A 22067-nucleotide genomic window follows, 5' to 3' on the forward strand; every position below is an offset into this window, starting at 1 on the left:
CTCCCAAGAGAATTCTCTTCGGTTGTAGTCACAGCCGTGTATATTCCCCCTCAAGCCGATACCACGAAAGCCCTCAAGGAACTACACTGGACTTAATGCAAACTGGAAACCACATATCCTGAGGCCGCATTTATTGTAGCTGGGGATTTTAACAAAGCAAATTTGAGGAAAATACTACCGAAGTTCTATCAACACATTGACTGTAGTACTTGCTCTGGTAAAACACTCGACCACTGCTACTCCCCCTTCCGGGATGCCTACAAGGCCCTCCTCCGCCCTCCCTTCGGTAAATCAGATCACTACTCCATTTTGCTCCTCCCTTCCTATAGGCAGAAACAAACAGGAAGTTCCCGTGCTAAGGTCTATTCAACGCTGGTCTGACCAATCGGAATTCATGCTTCAAGATTGTTTTGATCACGTGGACTGGGATGTGTTCTGGGTAGCCTCTGAGAATAACATTGACGTATACACGGACACGGTGACTGAGTTCATCAGGAAGTGTATAGGGGATGTTGTTCCCACTATGACTATTAAAACCTACCCAAATCAGAAACCGTGGATGGATGGCAGCATTTGCGCAAAACTGAAAGAGCGAACCACCACATTTAACCATGGCAAGGTGACTGGGAATATGGCTGAATATAAAAAACAGTGCAGTTATTCCCTCCGTAAGGCAATCAAACAGGCAAAACGTCTGTACAGAGACAAAGTGGAGTCGCAATTCAACGGCTCAGACATGAGACGTATGTGGCAGGGTCTACAGACAATCATGGATCACAAAGGGAAAACCAGCTACGTCAAGGACACAGACGTCTTGCTCCCTGACAAGCTAAACACCTTCTTCGCCAGCTTTGAGGATAGCACAGTGCCACCGACACGGCCCACTCCCAAGGTCTGTGGGCTCTCATTCTCCGTGGCCGACGTGAGTATGACATTTAAGCGTGTTAATCCTCACAAGGCTGCCAGCCCAAACGGCATCCCTAGGTGTGTTCATAGAGCATGAGCAGAGTTGGCTGGAGTGTTTACGGACCTTTTCAATCTTTCCCTATCCCAGTCTGCTTTCCCCACTTGCTTCAAGATGTCCACCATTGTTCCTGTACCCAAGAAAGCAAAGGTAACTGAACTACATGACTGTCATCATGAAGTGCTTTGAGAGGCTAGTTAAGGATCATATCACCTCCACCTTACCTGTCACCCTAGACCCACTTCAATTTACATACCGCCCCAATAGATCCACAGACGATGCAATCGCCATCGCACTGCACACTGCCCTATCCCATCTGGACAAGAGGAATACCTATGTAAAAATGCTGTTAATTGATTATAGCTCAGCCTTCAACAACATAGTACCCTCCAAGCTCATCATTAAGCTCTGGGCCCTGGGTCTGAACCCTACCCTGTGCACCTGGGTCATGGACTTCCTGACGGGCCACCCCCAGGTAGTGAAGGTAGGAAACAGCACCTCCACTACACTGATCCTCAATGCAGGGGCCCACAAGGGTGCGTGCTCAGCACCCTCCTGTACTCCCTGTTCACCCATGCACGCCTCCAACTGTATCATCAAGTTTGCAGACGACACAACAGTAGTAGGCCTGATTACCAACAATGACGAGACAGCCTACAGAGAGGAGGTGAGGGCCCTGGTGGAGTGGTGCCCCTATCCACATCGACGGGACCACAGTGGAGAATGTGAAAAGCTTCAAGTTGCTCAGTGTACACATCATTGACAATCTGAAATGGTCCACCCACACAGACAGTGTGATGAAGAAGGCGCAACAGAGCCTCTTCAACCTCAGGAGGCTGAAGAAATTTGGCTTGGCCCTTGAGACCCTCACAAACTTTTACAGATCCACAATTGACCGCAGGGCTCTCCAGAGGGTGGTGCGGTCTGCCCAACGCATCACCGGGGGCACACTGCCTGCCCTCCAGGCAGTTATGATTTTTTGCACTATAACGTGACAAAAGGTGGACACAAACTATTAGGGCCTACATAAAGCTGTCCCAACAGCAGAGTCCCAACAGCAGTCCCAACAACTTACCACTTCTACACCTGGCTATCAGCAGAGCATATAAGCAGACAATGAAAGCTCTTACAATATTCGATGATGACATTTATCTAAAACAGGCTATACGCTAAATGTGCACCACCAAGTCAGAGTGAGGCACATGGGCTACTAACAGCTTACTACACATCATACACTTAGTATTACTTTCTTAGCTACAGTATACATACCTCTCTGGCATATTACGTCATTTATGCAGCAGCATACAAGACATTTCTGGACTCACGTTGTTGTGCTGTGCTCACTTGAACAGGAAGGTGGCGTGGCAGTCCTTCGTGGCAAATTGTCATAAAACTTTGTCATCAAAGTCTGGCATTCTCTGGATTTATGGTGCTTTCAACAGTTGTCTTGAACTCACTGAAGTCAGATTTTCCAGTTCAGAGGTTCCAGTTGTTTTGAGCGCGGCAGAAATCATGCTGGATTGACAGCATGGCAAATGTTGAATGTTTATCCTTTTAAGCTTGGAAAAGAGACCCTTAAACCCAGACTTGGGACCACACACCCACTCCACTGAACAGCAAGCTAGTGATTGCATTGCACTGCTTGCAGTTAGCCACTGATTCCTTCCAAACCACTCATTGTTGAATTTGCAATTTACAACTTGTTGTGTAATAAGGATTTGTCAGTAGATTGTCAACTTGATTCATGATGATGACTGCTAGCTTGCTAGCTAAGATTTTGAAAGTATGATGTTGACATGATCAGTCCAATCATAGCTACGGTACATATAACGTGATTTGACATCATTTTATCTGTGGCCAATGACCTTGAGCCTTCTTGGATGGGCACTTCTAATGTAACTCTATGGCAGCACCCAAGGGGCTTGAATTTCCGAGCTCTCCCTGTAGATTTTGCGGTGACGTAGTGTCCCCATGAGTGACAGAACAATGAGCCAATCACGGCGCAACTAGAGAACATTACCAACCCCTACGCTCTGTATTTTCTGCTGGCTGCCCCATCACAACAGAAAGCACTGAGCTAGGCTGAAACACCTGCATTTTGGAGCTGCCTTACTCAAGAAAGTATGTGGCTTTATTAACTCATTGATATTTATTTTTGGTTGATTGTTTGCAAACTGATATGTGACACGTATTTTTATGCCAAAATAACATGCAAAACAGGCCAAAAAAACAAAACGTATTTTTATTTTTATTTTTTAGCTAAACAGGTGGGGCTCAAAACAGGTGGGGCTCAACCACCCGAGCCACGGCCTGTTCACCCCGCTATCATCCAGATGGCGAGGTCAGTACAGGTGCATCAAAGCTGGGACCGAGAGACTGAAAAACAGCTTCTATCTCAAGGCCATCAGAGAGTTAAATAGGCTGCTGCCCTATGTAAATATAAATGGAATCACTGGTCACTTTAATAATGTTTACATAATGCTTTACTCATTTAATATGTATATACTGTATTCTACTATATTTTAGTCAATGCCACCGACATTGCTCATCCTAATATTTATATATTTCTTAATTCCATTCTTGTACTACTTAAGTAGTTTATTTGGGTATCTGTACTTTACTTTATTATTTATATTTTCGACTACTTTTACTTCACTACATTCCTAAAGAAAATAATGTAGTTTTTACTCCATACATTTTCCCTGACACCCAAAAGTACTCGTTACATTTTGAATGCTTAACAGGACAGGAAAATTGTCCAATTCACGCACTTACTGTATCAAGAGAACATCCATGGTCGTCCCTTCTGCCTCTGATCTGGTGGACTCACTAAACACAAATGCTTGGTTTGTAAATTATGTCTGAGTGTTGGAGTGTGCCCCTGGCTATCCGTAAATAAATAAAAAACAAGACAATTGTGCCGTCTGGTTTGCTTAATATAAGAAATTTTAAATGATTTATACTTTTACTTTTACTTTTGATACTTAAGTATATTTTAGCAATTACATTTACTTTTGATACTTAAGTATATTTGAAACCAAATACTTTTAGACTTTTACTCAAGTAGTATTTTACTGGGTGACTTTCACTTTTACTTGAGTCATTTTCTATAAAGGTATCTTTACTTTTACTCAAGTATAATTAGATACTTTTTCTACCACTGAGTTTATCTTAGTGCATTCCGCTTTATTACGGGCAACAGTTTCAGCACACATCACTGCACTCTGTATCAGAAAGTATGCTGGCCCTCTTTGGAGTCTTGTAGATCGATGCATTGTATGGTTTTTGTTTATAAAGCCCTCTTGCATAAACTACCACCGTAACTCACTTGTCGGTTAACCTACAGAAATACAAGCTATCAGACATGGTCTCGGGGATGGCTAACTCTGGAGATCCCTTTGATCTCAACAGAGTTAGGTAAATCTGCCTTTAGCTATTTTGCACCTTGCTTGTGGAATGGGCGACAGATTTCACTGAAATTTGATTAATTGGTGGCTCTGAGGCAGTTCAGACAGCTGTGTGAGCAAGAATGTGCTTTTCTTATGATTCTATGCTTATGTTTGTATTATTGTGTTAGTGTTTTTTTGCTTGCTTATATATTTTGTGTGTTAACTATGTATTTTTTGTACGTTTTTTTACCTTTCCCCAGGGCGTTGCTGTAAATGAGAATGTATTCTCAGTCAACTCACCTGGTAAAATAAGAAATAATAATAATACTAATGAAAAAAATTGTGATAGTATGTAGGATTGAGGGTAAGCTCAGGCTAGTTGAACTCGTAGAACAGAGAGAAGAGGGGCGGGGTGACTGGAACTTTCTTGCCCTAGTGTCAAAAAGCACCCATCGGATGTAGCGTGGGTGAGCTTTCCTTTGTGAAATCCACCACCCACCTCCATCAGAGAGGCCCAGGATACGTACAGGCGGGCCCAGGGATGATGGACCTCGTGGGGGGAAAACAGAAGGTGCATGGGGTGACTTTTTGTCTTCAGGGAGACAAGTGGTCTTTGAAGGGGCCATGGAGATTGGACACATGATAAACCATCTTGGGTAGGAACTGTAGCCAATGCACACACACACACAGACACACACAGACACACACAGACACACACAGACACAGACACAGACAGACAGACAGACAGACAGACAGACAGACAGACAGACAGACAGACAGACAGACAGACAGACAGACAGACAGACAGACAGACAGACAGACAGACAGACAGACAGACAGACAGACAGACAGACAGACAGACAGACAGACAGACAGACAGACATTTTCTTCCACAGCCGAACAAGTAGCTCAGTGGTAGTGCAGTGAGCAAAAGGACTTTCTGGAGCTTTCAATAAAATCTCTCCCGTCTTCCCTTTGTGCAGCCCTTCATTCAAATCTCTCTCGCTTGAGTGAACATACAGAATCAACTGAAATACTGCACCAGTTTGAATGTACAGTTTAGTTATTCCATTTTAACAGTACCAAAGAACTCCACTGATCTTCCTACACTAAGAGCTTCTTTGAGTCCATCCTACAGTGCCTTACGGCATCTCAAATAAAGCTAGACTGGTATTCCCCTATATAGTATTTCTTCCAAGGTTGCACATTCACAACAGTAAAACCTTTAAAAAAATATGTATTGTGTTGGTCGCAAAGCTCAAACGAGATTGCAATTCCTTAATTCAATTGGGGGTGTGCCATGTGTTGTGGTGATGAAACCCCTCCATGTAACCGTGGTAAGACCCGGGGACCAGAACTATGATCTCTCCCACTTTCCAACTATTCCAGACTAGATGACTTTCTCAGGAGTGCTGCCAAGAGCTGTCCGACAGAAGGATGGAGAGACCTGCAACGGCAGCCATGATAGGTCCTTTTCCCCTCCTTCCTAGGCTTCTTACTTCTTTCAGTCTGTTTTCATATGCAGCCCACACTAAGACTTTTCTCTAATTTCCACAGTAAAATACAGCATTAATGCTGTAGATTGCACTGCATTATGGATAAAATTCTGAAAAATACTGTTATTAACTGTAATTGGAAGCCTACTGTATTTCTTTACAATAATAGCTGTATTCAAATGATCAGTTTCAGGAGCCAACCTCATGCTGTCGGGTGTGACACATGAAGCTCAGACTATCTTAGTAAATATCTTCTTGAAGTGGCGATGAAGTGGAAGAATATTTTCAGCAGCTGCTGGGCAGGTACCTTGACTTGTTTATAAGTATCTTTATTGCCAACCAACATCTAAAGTCTTGTATGTAACTTTTTGGGCGACCCGACCAAATTCAAATAAAATGTGAGTTATAGATCAGTCATTCTACTTGAGAGCAAGTCTAAGACGCTGTTCTATGTGCGCTATTTCTATGCTTCCCGTTCTTAAGTTTAGTTTTTGCGTCTTTTACTTTCGGGTTTTGTACACCAGCTTCAAACAGATGAATCAACACTCTTTTTGGTTTTGGAAAATATTAGATAAAATGATTCTCTACACTATACTAGCTATTTTTTCCACATAAATTGAAATTAGGCAAACTATTACAGTTTTAGCAACCAGGAAATGGCAGAGCCTTCATGAATACAACATATATGTGTTACAAATCATCTATAACCGTATGTCATGCTTTATAAAGGGTTCATAAATGTGGCATAACTGTGTGACATAATCACATTGACATTTACATTTTAGTCATTTAGCAGACGCTCTTATCCAGAGCGACTTACAGTTACATTATTTATTTTTATACTGGCCCCCCGTGGGAATCGAACCCACAACCCTGGCGTTGCAAACGCCATGCTCTACCAACTGAGCTACATCCCTGCCTGCCATTCCCTCCCCTACCCTGGACGACGCTGGGCCAATTGTGCGCCGCCCCATGGGTCTCCCAATCACCAATGTCAAATGTGACTTAAACCTGTGCTTTATAAAGGGTGGCATAAGCACCGCTTAATAAAGGCCTTATAAATAATATTAAATTGAGGCTTCACAAAGCTGCCCTGTCATGCATCTTGGTAGAGCATTACAATGCCAGGATATTGGGTTTGATTCCCGGGACCACCCATGACTAAGTCGCTTTGGATAAAAGCGTCTGCTAAATTCAGTTTTCTGGTTTCCCACAGTTGGTTCACACTTTTTAAATAGAAAAACAACAAAATGTGATTTTCTGTGTTCACAACAATGCTTAAACCATATCAGGGGATGACATTTCATGTCTGGGAAAAATCTAAGACAATTAGATTTTTTGTGTAGTTACCCTTTAATTCAGTGTTGTTTAGTTAGTAGGTTTTCTGTGGTGCAGTAAGCGTACATGTGATGTGATTTGGCCGCCAATGGAATGGGTGGAGTAAAAGGCCAGCATCACTGTATATTCAAAGCCCCATGAAATGACACCATATATACATTCTACAGACCCCACTGACTATTCCCTACAATACTTTTACTGCGCCACCCAGAATAGTTATTGCTCTAAGCCAATATGTATTCCATATACAGTGATTCGCATTGGGGGCATTTACAGTGGGGAAAAAAAGTATTTAGTCAGCCACCAATTGTGCAAGTTCTCCCACTTAAAAAGATGAGAGAGGCCTGTAATTTTCATCATAGGTACACGTCAACTATGACAGACAAAATGAGAAAAGAAAATCCAGAAAATCACATTGTAGTATTTTTAATGAATTTATTTGCAAATTATGGTGGAAAATAAGTATTTGGTCAATAACAAAAGTTTCTCAATACTTTGTTATATACCCTTTGTTGGCAATGACACAGGTCAAACGTTTTCTGTAAGTCTTCACAAGGTTTTCACACACTGTTACTGGTATTTTGGCCCATTCCTCCATGCAGATCTCCTCTAGAGCAGTGATGTTTTGGGGCTGTCGCTGGGCAACACAGACTTTCAACTCCCTCCAAAGATTTTCTATGGGGTTGAGATCTGGAGACTGGCTAGGCCACTACAGGACCTTGAAATGCTTCTTACGAAGCCACTCCTTCGTTGCCCGGGCGGTGTGTTTGGGATCATTGTCATGCTGAAAGACCCAGCCACGTTTCATCTTCAATGCCCTTGCTGATGGAAGGAGGTTTTCACTCAAAATCTCACGATACATGGCCCCATTCATTCTTTCCTTTACACGGATCAGTCGTCCTGGTCCCTTTGCAGAAAAACAGCCCCGAAGCATGATGTTTCCACCCCTATGCTTCACAGTAGGTATGGTGTTCTTTGGATGCAACTCAGCATTCTTTGTCCTCCAAACACGACGAGTTGAGTTTTTTCCAAAAAGTTCTATTTTGGTTTCATCTGACCATATGACATTCTCCCAATCCTCTTCTGGATCATCCAAATGCACTCTAGCAAACTTCAGAGGGGCCTGGACATGTACTGGCTTAAGCAGGGGGACACGTCTTGCACTGCAGGATTTGAGTCCTTGGCAGCGTAGTGTGTTACTGATGGTAGGCTTTGTTACTTTGGTCCCAGCTCTCTGCAGGTCATTTACTAGGTCCCCCCGTGTGGTTCTGGGATTTTTGCTCACCGTTCTTGTGATCATTTTGACCCCACGGGGTGAGATCTTGCGTGGAGCCCCAGATCGAGGGAGATTATCAGTGGTCTTGTATGTCTTCCATTTCCTAATAATTGCTCCCACAGTTGATTTCTTCAAACCAAGCTGCTTACCTATTGCAGATTCAGTCTTCCCAGCCTGGTGCAGGTCTACAATTTTGTTTCTGGTGTCCTTTGACAGCTCTTTGGTCTTGGCCATAGTGGAGTTTGGAGTGTGACTGTTTGAGGTTGTGGACAGGTGTCTTTTATACTGATAACAAGTTCAAACTGGTGGCATTAATACAGGTAACGAGTGGAGGACAGAGGAGCCTTTAAAGAAGAAGTTACAGGTCTGTGAGAGCCAGAAATCTTGCTTGTTTGTAGGTGACCAAATACTTATTTTCCACCATAATTTGCAAATAAATTCATAAAAAATCCTACAATGTGATTTTCTGGATTTTTTTTCCTCAATTTGTCTGTCATAGTTGGCGTGTACCTATGATGAAAATTACAGGCCTCTCTCATCTTTTTAAGTGGGAGAACTTGCACAATTGGTGGCTGACTAAATACTTTTTTCCCCACTGTATTTTACCTTGGAACATGTTTTAAAACCCACATTTAATGCAAATGTCACTTAAATATGAACAAATATGAATAATTGTTAATATTTATTTTTCATATATCATGAATGGTTATTGACACTTTCTACTATTATGTGGGGGACTTTTATTTCGAAAATGACAGAAATTCTGTGAGCTGGAAGTACTTTTTAAATCTCGCTGATAATATGATGATTTCAAATCAAATGTCACCAACTGCCTTGATTCGGTCTTATGTACAGTGAGGGAAAAAAATGTGTACGATTTTGCTGATTTTGTACGTTTGCCCACTGACAAAGACATGATCAGTCTATAATTTTTATGGTAGGTTTATTTGAACAGTGACAATAATAATAATCTCAGCTTGTTACCTGTATAAGACACCTATCCACAGAAGCAATCAATCAATCAGATTCCAAACTCTCCACCATGGCCAAGACCATGAGCTCTCCATGGATGTCAGGGATGGCTACTTCCAGGCACAAAAGAGAACAGCTCACTGACCATTTTACTCGCCCTAGCAGAGCTGGTTATGCTGTTATGTTATCCAGAGCGTTGGTGACTGCAACTATGCTGCTGGCAACAATTTATGCGTTTTTGCCAACGTTTACTGACACTGGAGTGTTGAGCGTTAGTAAATTCATCAGTTATTCTGTGTGCCTCTGGCACACTCAGATGAGAGTGCTCTAAAATCGGAGTAGAATTTACCAGCAACGTCTATCAACAGTTGTCGCAGTGACATTCTATTGAAATGGTTACTTGCATAGTGGAGTCTTTTGTTAAGACATGTAGCTAACTAGCTAGGTAAACAATTAACCATAATCCCAACTCATGACATTACTACCCTGCATGAATCTGCAGGTAGCTAACCAACCAGCTAACATTAGGCTATAACTAGCAAAGCAAATGGCTCTGAGATCCGAATAATAAGATCAGACACGTAACGTTAGCTAGCGAGCCAGCCAGCTAACGTTAGCTAGCTAGGTTTTTACAATAATGGCGCCGGAGGGGATGGCTGCCGTTTTATGGGCTCTTAACCAACCGTGCTATTTTGTTTGTTTTTTCGCATTGTTTTTAACTTATTTTGTACATAATGTTGCTGCTCTCGTCTCTTATTACCGAAAACAGCTTCTGGACATGAGAACAGCGATTACTCACCTTGAACTGGACAAATACTTTTTCTCAACAAACTAACATGGTCCAAGCACACCAAGACAGTCGTGAAGAGGGCACGACAAAACCTATTCCCCCTAAGGAGACTGAAAAGATTTGTATGGGTCCTCAGATCCTCAAAAAGGTTCTACAGATGCACCATCGAGAGCATCCTGACTGGTTGCATCACTGCCTGGTATGGCAACTGCTCGGCCTCCGACCGAAAGGCACTACAGAGGGTTGTGCGTACGGCCCAGTACATCACTGGGGCCAAGTTTCCTGCCATCCAGGACCTCTATACCAGGCGGTGTCAGAGGAAGGCCCTAAAAATTGTCAAAGACTCCAGCCACCCTAGTCATAGACTGTTCTCTCTGCTACCACACGGCAAGCGGTACCGGAGCGCCAAGTCTAGGTCCAAGAGGCTTCTAAACAGCTTCTACCCCCAAGCCATAAGACTCCTGAACATCTAATCAAATGGCTACCCAGACTATTTGCATTTCCCGCCCCCCACACTCCCCCTCCCCCTCCCATCCCCCCAATGTGCTGCTACTCTCTGTTTATTATGTATGCATAGTCACTTTAATAACTCTACCTACATGTACATATTACCTCAATTACCTCGACTAACCGGTGCCCCCGCACATTGACTCGGTACCGGTACCCCCTGTATATAGCCTCGCTATTGGGTTTTTTTCTCTTCTTTTTAGGTATTCTTTCTTAAAACTGCATTGTTTGTTAAGGGCTTAAGGGCTAAGCATTTCACTGTAAGGTCTACACCTGTCGTATTTGGCACATGTGACAAATACAATTTGATTTTATTTGATGTAGCTAACAGTACACTTTAACTTTAAATGAAAATGACTTTCTGTCAAAATTAAAAACTTGTAATATCTGAAAGTGTAGCTAGCTAGACTATCTTACCCGTATACATCATGGATGGATGCTTCTCCCTGTCACGGATGCCATGGTTGCCCTTAGTTTGAAGTTGTAATCCGCAGACAGGTGTTTCTCCATCTCCTTAGAATACTCTAATTCCACTGATTTCAAAACTCGGTCCTCCAGAAAGTGGAGAGCAACACTTATGCAGTTCTACTACACGAAACATAGACAGGATTGCCTACACATACTGACCACCTCAAATAGACAGAAGCTTGCTATATGGCAGACCAATCCGAACTCATCTCTCGGCATGTCCAGCCCACTCATTATCTCAGCCAATCATGGCTATCGGGAAGGTTACTTCTATTGTCAATGCTGTGGTTAATTTGTTGTTAATGTTGTTACCAATTTGATTAAATGTATTTTATGTACAAATGTATTGTTTTAATTTCAAGGAGAACTTCACTGTAAAATGTACAGCTTACAATATAATGCTGTACATTTACAGGGAACAGTTTTACAGCGCTTAAATTTTCAGTACAGTCTGGCAATGTGACATTGCTCATAAGTCATGCTATCAGCCTTTTCTTCCTCTCTAACCTGAGGGAATGCTCTAATGTACAGTCAATGATGGAGAGTAAGTCGGCCGTCCCCCCCACCTCTCAAGGTCATTGCAGTGTCAAAGGTAAAGCCACTCTGTGCTATTTCTAGAATTCTGGCCTTGTCTCACAGATAAGACATGTCCATTAGTCAATGTAGCCCCTCAGTTGACACACAGCAAATTATTCAGCTTGTTGGAGTGGGCAGTCATACTGACACCAATGCCATTTATGACAATGTGAGGCCAAGACTCATTGTGAAATTGAGGCTCTTATTGTCCACTACAGAATGCAGATGCTTTTTTTCTGCAAACATAAACATTAAATAGGATTCATACAAACACACAAGTTTATTTTATCACTCATTGTCTGTCCCTCCATTTCACGTGTTCACATGCACGCACATGCACACACACACAGACAGACAGACCACACTATAAAAAGGGGGCACCACTATAGACTGCAGTCCAGGATGCCCCCCCACAGTAGTCCTAGACTCCAGCACATGTCTCCCGGCCCTGCTGCTAATGAGAAGCAGCTGTCTCTGGTGGCTAGCTGGGAGTCTGCTTAGCTTTACCTTGCACTCAGTAATTACACAGCAAATGCATGCATGCATGCGCCTCCATGCACCAAACCACACAGATGGCTCAATCTGACCTGCCACTTATTAAATCACATTGTAGGATTTTTAATGAATTTATTTGCAAATTATGGTGGAAAATAAGTATTTGGTCACCTACAAACAAACAAGCAAGATTTCTGTCTCTCACAGACCTGTAACCTCTTCTTTAAGAGGCTCCTCTGTCCTCCACTCGTTACCTATATTAATGGCACCTGTTTGAACTTGTTATCAGTATAAAAGACACCTGTCCACAACCTCAAACAGTCACACTCCAAACTCCGCTATGGCCAAGACCAAAGAGCTGTCAAAGGACACCAGAAACAAAATTGTAGACCTGCACCAGGCTGGGAAGACTGAATCTGCAATAGGTAAGCATCTTGGTTTGAAGAAATCAAATGTGGGAGCAATTATTAGGAAATAGAAGACATACAAGACCACTGATAATCTCCCTCGATCTGGGGCTCCACGCAAGATCTCACCCCGTGGGGTCAAAATGATCACAAGAACGGTGAGCAAAAATCCCAGAACCACACGGGGGGACCTAGTGAATGACCTGCAGAGAGCTGGGACCAAAGTAACAAAGCCTACCATCAGTAACACACTACGCCGCCAGGGACTCAAATCCTGCAGTGCCAGACGTGTCCCCCTGCTTAAACCAGTACATGTCCAGGCCCCTCTGAAGTTTGCTAGAGTGCATTTGGATGATCCAGAAGAGGATTGGGAGAATGTCATATGGTCAGATGAAACCAAAATATAACTTTTTGGTAAAAACTCAACTCGTCGTGTTTGGAGGACAAAGAATGCTGAGTTGCATCCAAAGAACACCATACCTACTGTGAAGCATGGGGGTGGAAACATCATGCTTCGGGGCTGTTTTTCTGCAAAGGGACCAGGACGACTGATCTGTGTAAAGGAAAGAATGAATGGGGCCATGTATCGTGAGATTTTGAGTGAAAACCTCCTTCCATCAGCAAGGGCATTGAAGATGAAACGTGGCTGGGTCTTTCAGCATGACAATGATCCCAAACACACCGCCCGGGCAACGAAGGAGTGGCTTCGTAAGAAGCATTTCAAGGTCCTGGAGTAGCCTAGCCAGTCTCCAGATCTCAACCCCATAGAAAATCTTTGGAGGGAGTTGAAAGTCTGTGTTGCCCAGCGACAGCCCCAAAACATCACTGCTCTAGAGGAGATCTGCATGGAGGAATGGGCCAAAATACCAGCAACAGTGTGTGAAAACCTTGTGAAGACTTACAGAAAACGTTTGACCTGTGTCATTGCCAACAAAGGGTATATAACAAAGTATTGAGAAACTTTTGTTATCGACCAAATACTTATTTTCCACCATAATTTGCAAATCATTTTGTCTGTCATACTTGACGTGTACCTATGATGAAAATTACAGGCCTCTCTCATCTTTTTAAGTGGGAGAACTTGCACAATTGGTGGCTGACTAAATACTTTTTTTCCCCACTGTACCTGTTTTAGTAGTTGCTGCCGATGTCTAAGAAGATTGACAAAAACGCAAACGATCAGGCCATCCGGTTGGGAGAGTTTGGAGGGAAAAGCGCTAGCTTGTAACCCTATCCCGTCACAGAGAGTGGAGAGGGAGCGATTCCTCTGGCTGTTTGACATGTTGGGCATGTGTCTGTGTAGCCTTGTGTGTGTTGCTACTGCCACTGCAAAATACACCAGGCTTTAATGTGCGATAGCAGATGAGAAAAAACTTTCTAACACGCAGAGTCAGAACAAATATCTGTAATGATCAATTACAGAGTTACGCTAAAGTAGCAATATGCCCTTTCGTTGACCCCTTTCATTGACAAGCAAAACTGAAAAACAGTCATACACCGCACATTCATATTACATGCTGTTGTTCTTTTCCTTAAGGCCTTTGGCATGCGTTTGGCTGCCAAGGTTTTTGAAGCGTAAATTGAAGGGGGTGTTTGAGGGGGGATTGAGAGAGGTGGGGTGTGAATATACAACGCAAGAGCAAAGCACCACCGCTTGCTGCATGTAAAGCGAGACCGATTCAAGACCAAGACCAGGGCAAATCGAGTCCGAGTCGAGAGCATGATTGTAATTATGTCAAATCACCCCCATAATAAGAGTTCAAAATGTCCAGTATTTCTGTGTTCATATTTCAAAACAACATATGGATTCTTTAGACATTCAAAATAGTGAAGAAATGCATGCTGAGGGAAAATAGAGGCACTCTACAAATTATTACTAACCCAAAGACAGTGGGGCCTTCTACGCCTTCAGAGAAGGGCTAAGGATTTATCAAATAATGACTACAATAATATAATAATAATCATATTATTTTCTATTATGTTCTGATTTAATTTCTTCATTTTTTGTTGGAAATGAAAGGGTTAACACTGAAGAGAAGAAAAAAAATCCAATGAGGATTTTTCTTTGCTGGTCTCTGGGGAGATAAATATAGCTAATCAGCCTTTGGCTAGGCCATCAGAAGCTAGATAAAGGCATCTGCCATTCAACTGTATTAGGGCAACATTTTGGAGTGACAGTGGAATCAACCAATCACATTTTGACTTAATGGGTGGGCCCTATTTACAAAAACTTATGGAACCTGCCTTCTTGAAGGAAAACAGGTCACTGCACAATAGCGAGCAGTAGTTTTCCCACGGTCTAGCTAGCTAGCTTTTGTTGTCGGCTAGTTTGCAGGGGCTGCAGCAGGTGTTATCAAAGACGATGTTGTTGCTAATTTGTTACCTTCTCCCTTTTCAAGAATAACTTTCAACAAGAAGTTAAGTTTCAAATGATCATCATATGGTGAGTGGAACTATTGCAGCGCGCTTGCTGTTGTTAGCCATCTCTTTGAAAATAACTTGTGTGTGAAACAATGTTGCATTTAAAGTGGAACTGACAGCATTTTAGAAACAAGAAATCTCATTAAAATCTGTTCATATACAACCCCAGGAAGAATATGACACTTTTTAAAACGTTTTCTGACGTATTTCCATAACATTCTAAAGCATTTGTGAAAATTTAATAGCAATATAGAGTGGGAAAGCGGCCATGAGTTTGGACAATTAATCGACACTGCAGTAAATAAAACCAAATAAAAACATCTGTCTTGTCCAGGACCGGAGTCTACACAGACCGGTGCACTATAGCCAATCAGAGCTATAGTAGGCCTTTATACAAACAAGCCATTTGCCACACGGGCTAGTTGGCCGTCGAAATTGCACTGATAAACGATGGGGAATTGTAGCCTCCTCGTCCTTCTGCAGCTTGCCTGCCAATGCATGCTTGTCCCAACCAAGCACCCAAGCTAACTGGCTAAAGTTGGCTAGCTTGCTAGCTAGTTACTTCCAGACACAAATGAGAGAACACCTCACTGACCATTTTACTCGCCGTAGCAGAGCTGGTTAGGCTGTTTACATGTTATCTAGGGCGTTACTGACTAACTATTACTTTTTTTGTCTAAGTTTACTGACACTGGTCATATTCAGCGGTTGTTGCGCGTTCGTAAATTCATCAGTTGTTCTGAATTTGCGAATGCAAGAGATATGCTAACTGGATAACAAAAGTTATTGCTAGCTAACCAAATGACAACTGCATCTCTAGTTGTGTATAGCCAATGAAAAACAATATGAGGGGAAAAAGTCCAATGGCATGAAATGACATCCTCCTAGCAGCTAGCTAGCTATCTATCTATCTAGCTAACGTTAGGCTCCGTGTTTTTAGCTTGCTACATAAATAGATATGCTAGTTTATTAGCCACGTTATGACTGACTTGTGATCATTGCCCTTGCTAGTTTGATTGTATTGACATTCCCAGTCTTTAGTTATCTTCGTCCGTTTTTGTCCAGAATATTGAGTCACTGAAACTGAAACAGTGGATCCCGAATGGAGGCAGCAAACGATGTACCAGGCCAGCTGTGATTTACAACCTGATAGCAATATTTTTGGGACTAACAAGAAATGTATTTTTGAATTATATTAATCATGCATTGAACTGCATACATCTATTCTGCCAACAATGCCTTAGTGTACATCATGGAACGTTGAGTCAAATATAGAACCTCTTTTTAAAACCTCTTATAAAGTTGATTTTGTAGCATAAACTGGGAATTTGATATTTTTTACTGATTGTTTCATATCTGGAAAATAGTTAAAACGCTATCAGTTCCACTTTAAACTTAAGGTCCCAGATTACTTTGTGTGCTAAACCTGAAATGTTTTATCCTGAAGCTATGGCCCATCTCTCTATCTGAGCTTCCGCTCCATCAACTCTGGCAGACTGTGAAAAATACATTATGGTTCCCCCTGAAAAAGTCTGTGCCTGAGCCACAGGCTGTGACCATAGCAAGGATTACGTTGAGTGAATCCATTCAGATAGAGAAAGGAGACACTTGGTTTTAAAAAATGAGGCTTTCGAAGCAAGTATTGGCAATAGTATAGTGAAAGCTGGACTTGCTATAGAATGTACAAAACTGCACCCTACCATACTCTTACAACCCAATTGAAATATTTCCATTGGTGTCTTTATATGATAACGACGGTGAAACCATTGTGTACAGGCTTTTGTTCTAGTCTAGTGTAGCACAAGAGGATGTGTGAAACTCACTCCACCGCCTGAAGTGTCCACACTTGCGCTGCCAAATAGATAGCTTTTCGATGGCGCGACTGGGTAAGGGGGTCACGTGTGTTTGCGCGGCAGAGGTTCTGGGTTCGAGCCTCAGTATGAGCCGAATCAGGAGGAAGTGGTACTCGCTAGCCAGCAGTGTGACGTTCTTTACACTAGCACTAAAACACTGCCAATTCAACTAATCATCGAACCCTTCATTATCTGAATAGGTGTATGAGTATATAGTTGGAACAAAAGCATGTACACCCTGTGGGTCTATAGGAGCAAAGCTCAACAATGAATAGTCAGACTACCTCATCTAATCTATCCTCCTGGTTGAGTTTCTTGATCATGAACATGTGTTTATGAGGTAAGATATGACTGATGGACAAAAGTGCACTTAATAATGTGACCCATGTTGCAGAGCCATCCATCATTCATGTTCCTCATTCTTTCCAATCAACAAATCAATTATATGGGCTCTCTAACGGCACAGCAACCAATAGCCTAATACAACATTGTTCAATGTCTATTACAATGTTATTAATTTAATGAGCAATGTTCAAGAAAAAATAATTGCATAGACAAAGTAAAAGTGTGACAAAGGCCTGTTTCATACTATAAATTATGTCCTTCAGTGTCCAGAGTGTGCCTCTGTTGATTCTATAAAACCGAGGACAGTGTAGCAAAAATGCCCCAACATAATCTCCTCAACAGCACATAACCACATATAATCCCTGATTATTTGGATCTTGATCAGTATTCCAAGAATAAGTGTTTCCATCTGCTGGTGAAAATGGGTTATTTCAGTGGATTTATCAAGGTTATACAGTGTAATAAATACCATGAAAAAAGGAATCCTTAAAACAGACAGTGGGGTATACCAGACAGAAGGGTAGGTTATTTTGAGGAATATGTGAGGGTTTTATTTATTTTACATTGATATGCCTGCCCTTAGCCTGTATAGATCTAACACAAAAATATCAAATCACTGATGAGCTATTCATGGCTAAAGAATAGTTGTGGTCTACATGAACACAATGAGTCTACTGTTGTCTGCATCCTTGCTCTGTGTGTGACTACTATCAGCACATGTGCATGACTGTAGGCTATGTAACCTATCAGAGGGTAAAATATGCAAGAGTACTGAGCAGGCTTTGAGACACCGCCCACTCCTCACAACTTCTCAGCGCTTCCATGTATAGACGTTAAACACTACACATTCTGTTTGCTGTAGCAGTGATTCAGCTGTCTGCATCCTTCAGACTCCCCTCAACTATCAACACAGAAGGAAAGACAAGAATAGTGTCACATCATGCTCCAAAGTGAACAGTCTCTCCTCTGGGACCTGGCAATAGCCTATACTGCATATTGACTTAACTTCTACCCATTTTGCGCATCCCATAATTGAAATGCATAGCAAAAAGCAATTGTAGCCCATCATAAAATAACACATTTGGGAGCTTCATATTAGGCTAACTATATTTTCTGGTATTTGCTCTAGGAATTAAATGGTTTGAAAATAGACCCTCTCAGTATTTATACATCATTGCCCCATGCTGGCTAATAAACATATAGGCTATGTAAACCACCATGGTTGTCTTATGTCTCCTGTGACTGTGATGTTTTTAATCAATGCAGTTGAAAGCATTGTCTATAGCATAAATGGGTTTAGTGGGCACAAACAATATTTAGATAGGCATATATGATAGCATTCTTACAATAGGATAGCCTCCTTATGATAGGCTACTTTATCACTATTGTTAAACAAACTCAATAACACACTGATGGTAAAGTTCATTAATAAACGCGCTCTTACCTGGGGGACAGTTGCAATCAGGAGTATTGCTAACTTGTCGGGCAATCCGTATCTTCGAGAAATTTTCATAGGAGCGCTGTAAATGTAAAACAAACATCAGGCTACATTACCTAAACTTGAAAAGCAGAGGCTAGATTAAAGATTAAAACAGATTAGGGAATACACTCATATTGTTAAATAAATAATAATAGGCTACAAGCGTTCAGTCATTTGCCAACCAGGCCATATTGGTAGCAAGTGCACGTGTGATGCTTACCTGTGACAGGAGCTCATCCACTCTCTCTTGAATCAATGAATTAAACTGATCCACGGAAAAGCTGGGGACTCCGTGAAAGATTTGCTCGCCATGTCCAGTTTCCAAATCCAGAACCCTGTCCGTGATCTCTGATGTTTGCACACTTAATAATATGCAAAAGGAAAGGGACGCCACAGAGAATAAAGACGAGATAACGTTCATGACAGTTATGCTGCAATATTGCTGCTTCAAAGATGCCGCTTCTCTCTCCATTTTTTCCGTGCACTTAGGTGATCCCCTGGTTTCTGCAACTTTTGACTATTTCTTGACCATGCAAAACTAAGTGCAATCTGCATGTACAGTCCGTCAAGAATGATTTAAATTCAGGCACTCAAACTCTATTATGTCTAGCCTATGTGTCTGACGACGCAACGTCAACGCACAATGAGGTAAACTGGTCCTACAGCGACAGTGAAGCGCTCGCACCAAAGACCCTCGCTCTGAGGCGCTGCAAAACAGTGCAACCTGTGACTGATTTCATGGCTTGAAGCAACCCCTACAAAGTAATTGCACTGCTGGAGAAAATAATAATCGACACCGTAGGCTACTTGCAGTAAAACCATGAAAATAAAACTGGCAAGGTAGAGGCTACTACAATGAGAGCAGAAATCGCACTTGAATTGCAAATGTTTTTGCACAGTGCACAGAACAGAGCACGCTCCCTTTCGTTATTACAGTAACAGCCTCCAAATCTGTCCTGTCTAATTAACATAATTTATTGACAGGCTCCTCTCATGCTTCTGGATCCAACAATCACATGTTATGTATTTAATTTGACAGGACAAATGGGTGCCAATTTAGAGATTAAATTACAGACAATATCAGATAATGTATGATCTGTACTGGCTTTTACCCATGATAAACAATTCTCATTTTTAACAGATGCAAATGCCACAATTGTCTGACAAACTACAACTTTAAAGGGAAACTTCATGCTAAACACTATTTGTGATGAGAGGTGTTTCAGTGATAATTATGCACCATAGCTGTATTTTCGAATTTTCACACCAGAAGAGTTCAACCAATGATACACACACACCCATACCGACACATTGGTTGGTTGAGCCTGCTGTCTGATCTAAAATGAATTGAGTCATGTTTTGTAGCAACTATTGTGGCATTTGTGTTTCTAATTGGTTTTACAAAAAGTAATCAACGTAAAGGCATATCGTCTTTTTTTTTTACCCAACTTTTAACCTAAATCCAATGGCCGTGATTTTTTTTGTTGATTTCATGTTGAATTCACATTAGTTGACAACTCAACCAAATGTAAATCAAAACTAGATGTTGAACTGACGTCTGTGACCACTGGCATTGGACTTCCTATCTGCCACGACATTGCAGGATATCTAGGTTGACTCATTTTGTAAAGACTACAGCCTGACGGGAGCCCTTCTTCCTTGTCCAATTGTGTTCCCACCCTTGAAAGGCGGGCTTTTCAAAACGGGGGTGGTACTAGTTTCTACAGGTTCATGGGAGCTATGTGCACTGTCTATCCGAGATTGATAAATAATTTCAAAGGCTGCTTCTGATGATTCATGAAGATTGATTGAGTGATGAGAGGGGTGCTGGAGACTGCGGCGGCACCCTAGACCAGCTGGACTAGATGGGCAAATGACAATCAAGTAAGTTGTTTTGCTGTCGGTACCTATCTAGCAATAGAAGCTATCTTTTTACACGAGACAGTGTTGTTCAGTACAGTATAATTTCGTGATCGATTCAGCCATAACGGGGCTTGCTAGTACCACTACAAGGCAAGCTAGCCAAGTTAAGCTGGCTTTGTTTGCTATACACAAAATGTACAGTAGCCTAATGTTATAGCTAGCTAGCTAACATTAGCTAGCTAGTCTAGCAAGCCTCAGTGCATCTCATTAGGAGCAACATTTGATAAATATGTTGATGATGATGATGAAGAGTAAAGGATGGGCTTTATGACTCATATTAGTCTTTGAGTAACTATACCTGTGTGTTGTAGCTAGCTCGCTAGCTAACGTGTGTCTGTGAGATGTGTCATGTTCTGCATTGAGCTGCTACAGTAGGAATACAGACAGTACACAATGATTGCCCATGAAAGTCTAATATCGTTTTGTCATTCTCTTACAGACAATACCGCTTGGTGGTTTACAGATTATTTTTGGAGTGACTAGACATCAAGATAGATAATAATAAGAGTAAAATAAAGAACAGAGTAGCAGTAGCATATAATGAGTGTTTGTGTTGTGTCGGTATGCGTGTGTGTGTGTAATGTATGTGCATGTGTGTGGGTTTTGTGTGAGAGTGTCAGTGTGTGACAATTTCGATACCTTTTGGAAACAAAACACTTTTTATAAGGAGGATGGGATCCACCCAAATCATTTGGGTTCATGGATCCTTTCACAGCATTACGAGGCTGCGTTGAGACAATGACTTATCAATGACCCAAGCCCAGCTCAGTTAACCCTACACTGAAAAAACGGGACGAGGTGGGCTGTCAGATTTACGAAAACATATTATGTGTGATTCGTACTCTCCCGAGTGGCGCAGTGGTCTAAGGCACTGCATCGCAGTGCTAGCTGTGCCACTAGAGATCCTGGTTTGAATCCAGGCTCTGTCGTAGCCGGCCGTGACCGGGAGACCCATGGGGCGGCGCACAATTGGCCCAGCGTCGTCCAGGGTATAGGAGGGAATGGCCGGCAGGGATGTAGCTCAGTTGGTAGAGCATGGCGTTTGCAACGCCAGGGTTGTGGGTTCGATTCCCATGGGGGGCCAGTATGAAAAATAAAAAAATTATGTATGCAATCACTAACTGTAAGTCGCTCTGGATAAGAGTGTCTGCCAAATGACTAAAATGAAAATTATTTACTCAAACATGTTTTGTTCCTCCTCTCAACGCGATTTCATTGCTTGTAATCAATGCAACACGAAGCAAAATCAGATCTACTACATTTTTACATTACATTTTAGTCATTTAGCACTAGTTTGAATCATGTAGGGCGAGTGTGAACCAATAAAGCTAATTCATGACAAGTAATGAGGAACAATTCAAACCGCG

At 42.0% G+C, this 22067-nt stretch overlaps 1 protein-coding gene across 1 annotated transcript in view; it reads right to left on the reverse strand.

Moving 5' to 3' along the window:
- The window catches only part of LOC311113065 (uncharacterized protein), a gene marked incomplete at its 5' end in the record, with an annotated part of 408058 nt that extends 388809 nt beyond the window's left edge, over positions 1-19249 (reverse strand). Inside the window, 2 exons of the mRNA XM_084156203.1 lie at positions 18742-18817; positions 18998-19249. Of these exons, the coding sequence (XP_084012329.1) occupies positions 18742-18817; positions 18998-19249 (328 nt within the window). The remainder of the gene's footprint in view (positions 1-18741; positions 18818-18997) is intronic.
- Between the last annotated feature and the right edge of the window lie 2818 nt (positions 19250-22067).

The sequence above is a fragment of the Coregonus lavaretus genome (assembly GCF_964263955.1).
Source record: "Coregonus lavaretus genome assembly, chromosome: 39".
Taxonomy (NCBI): domain Eukaryota; kingdom Metazoa; phylum Chordata; class Actinopteri; order Salmoniformes; family Salmonidae; genus Coregonus; species Coregonus lavaretus.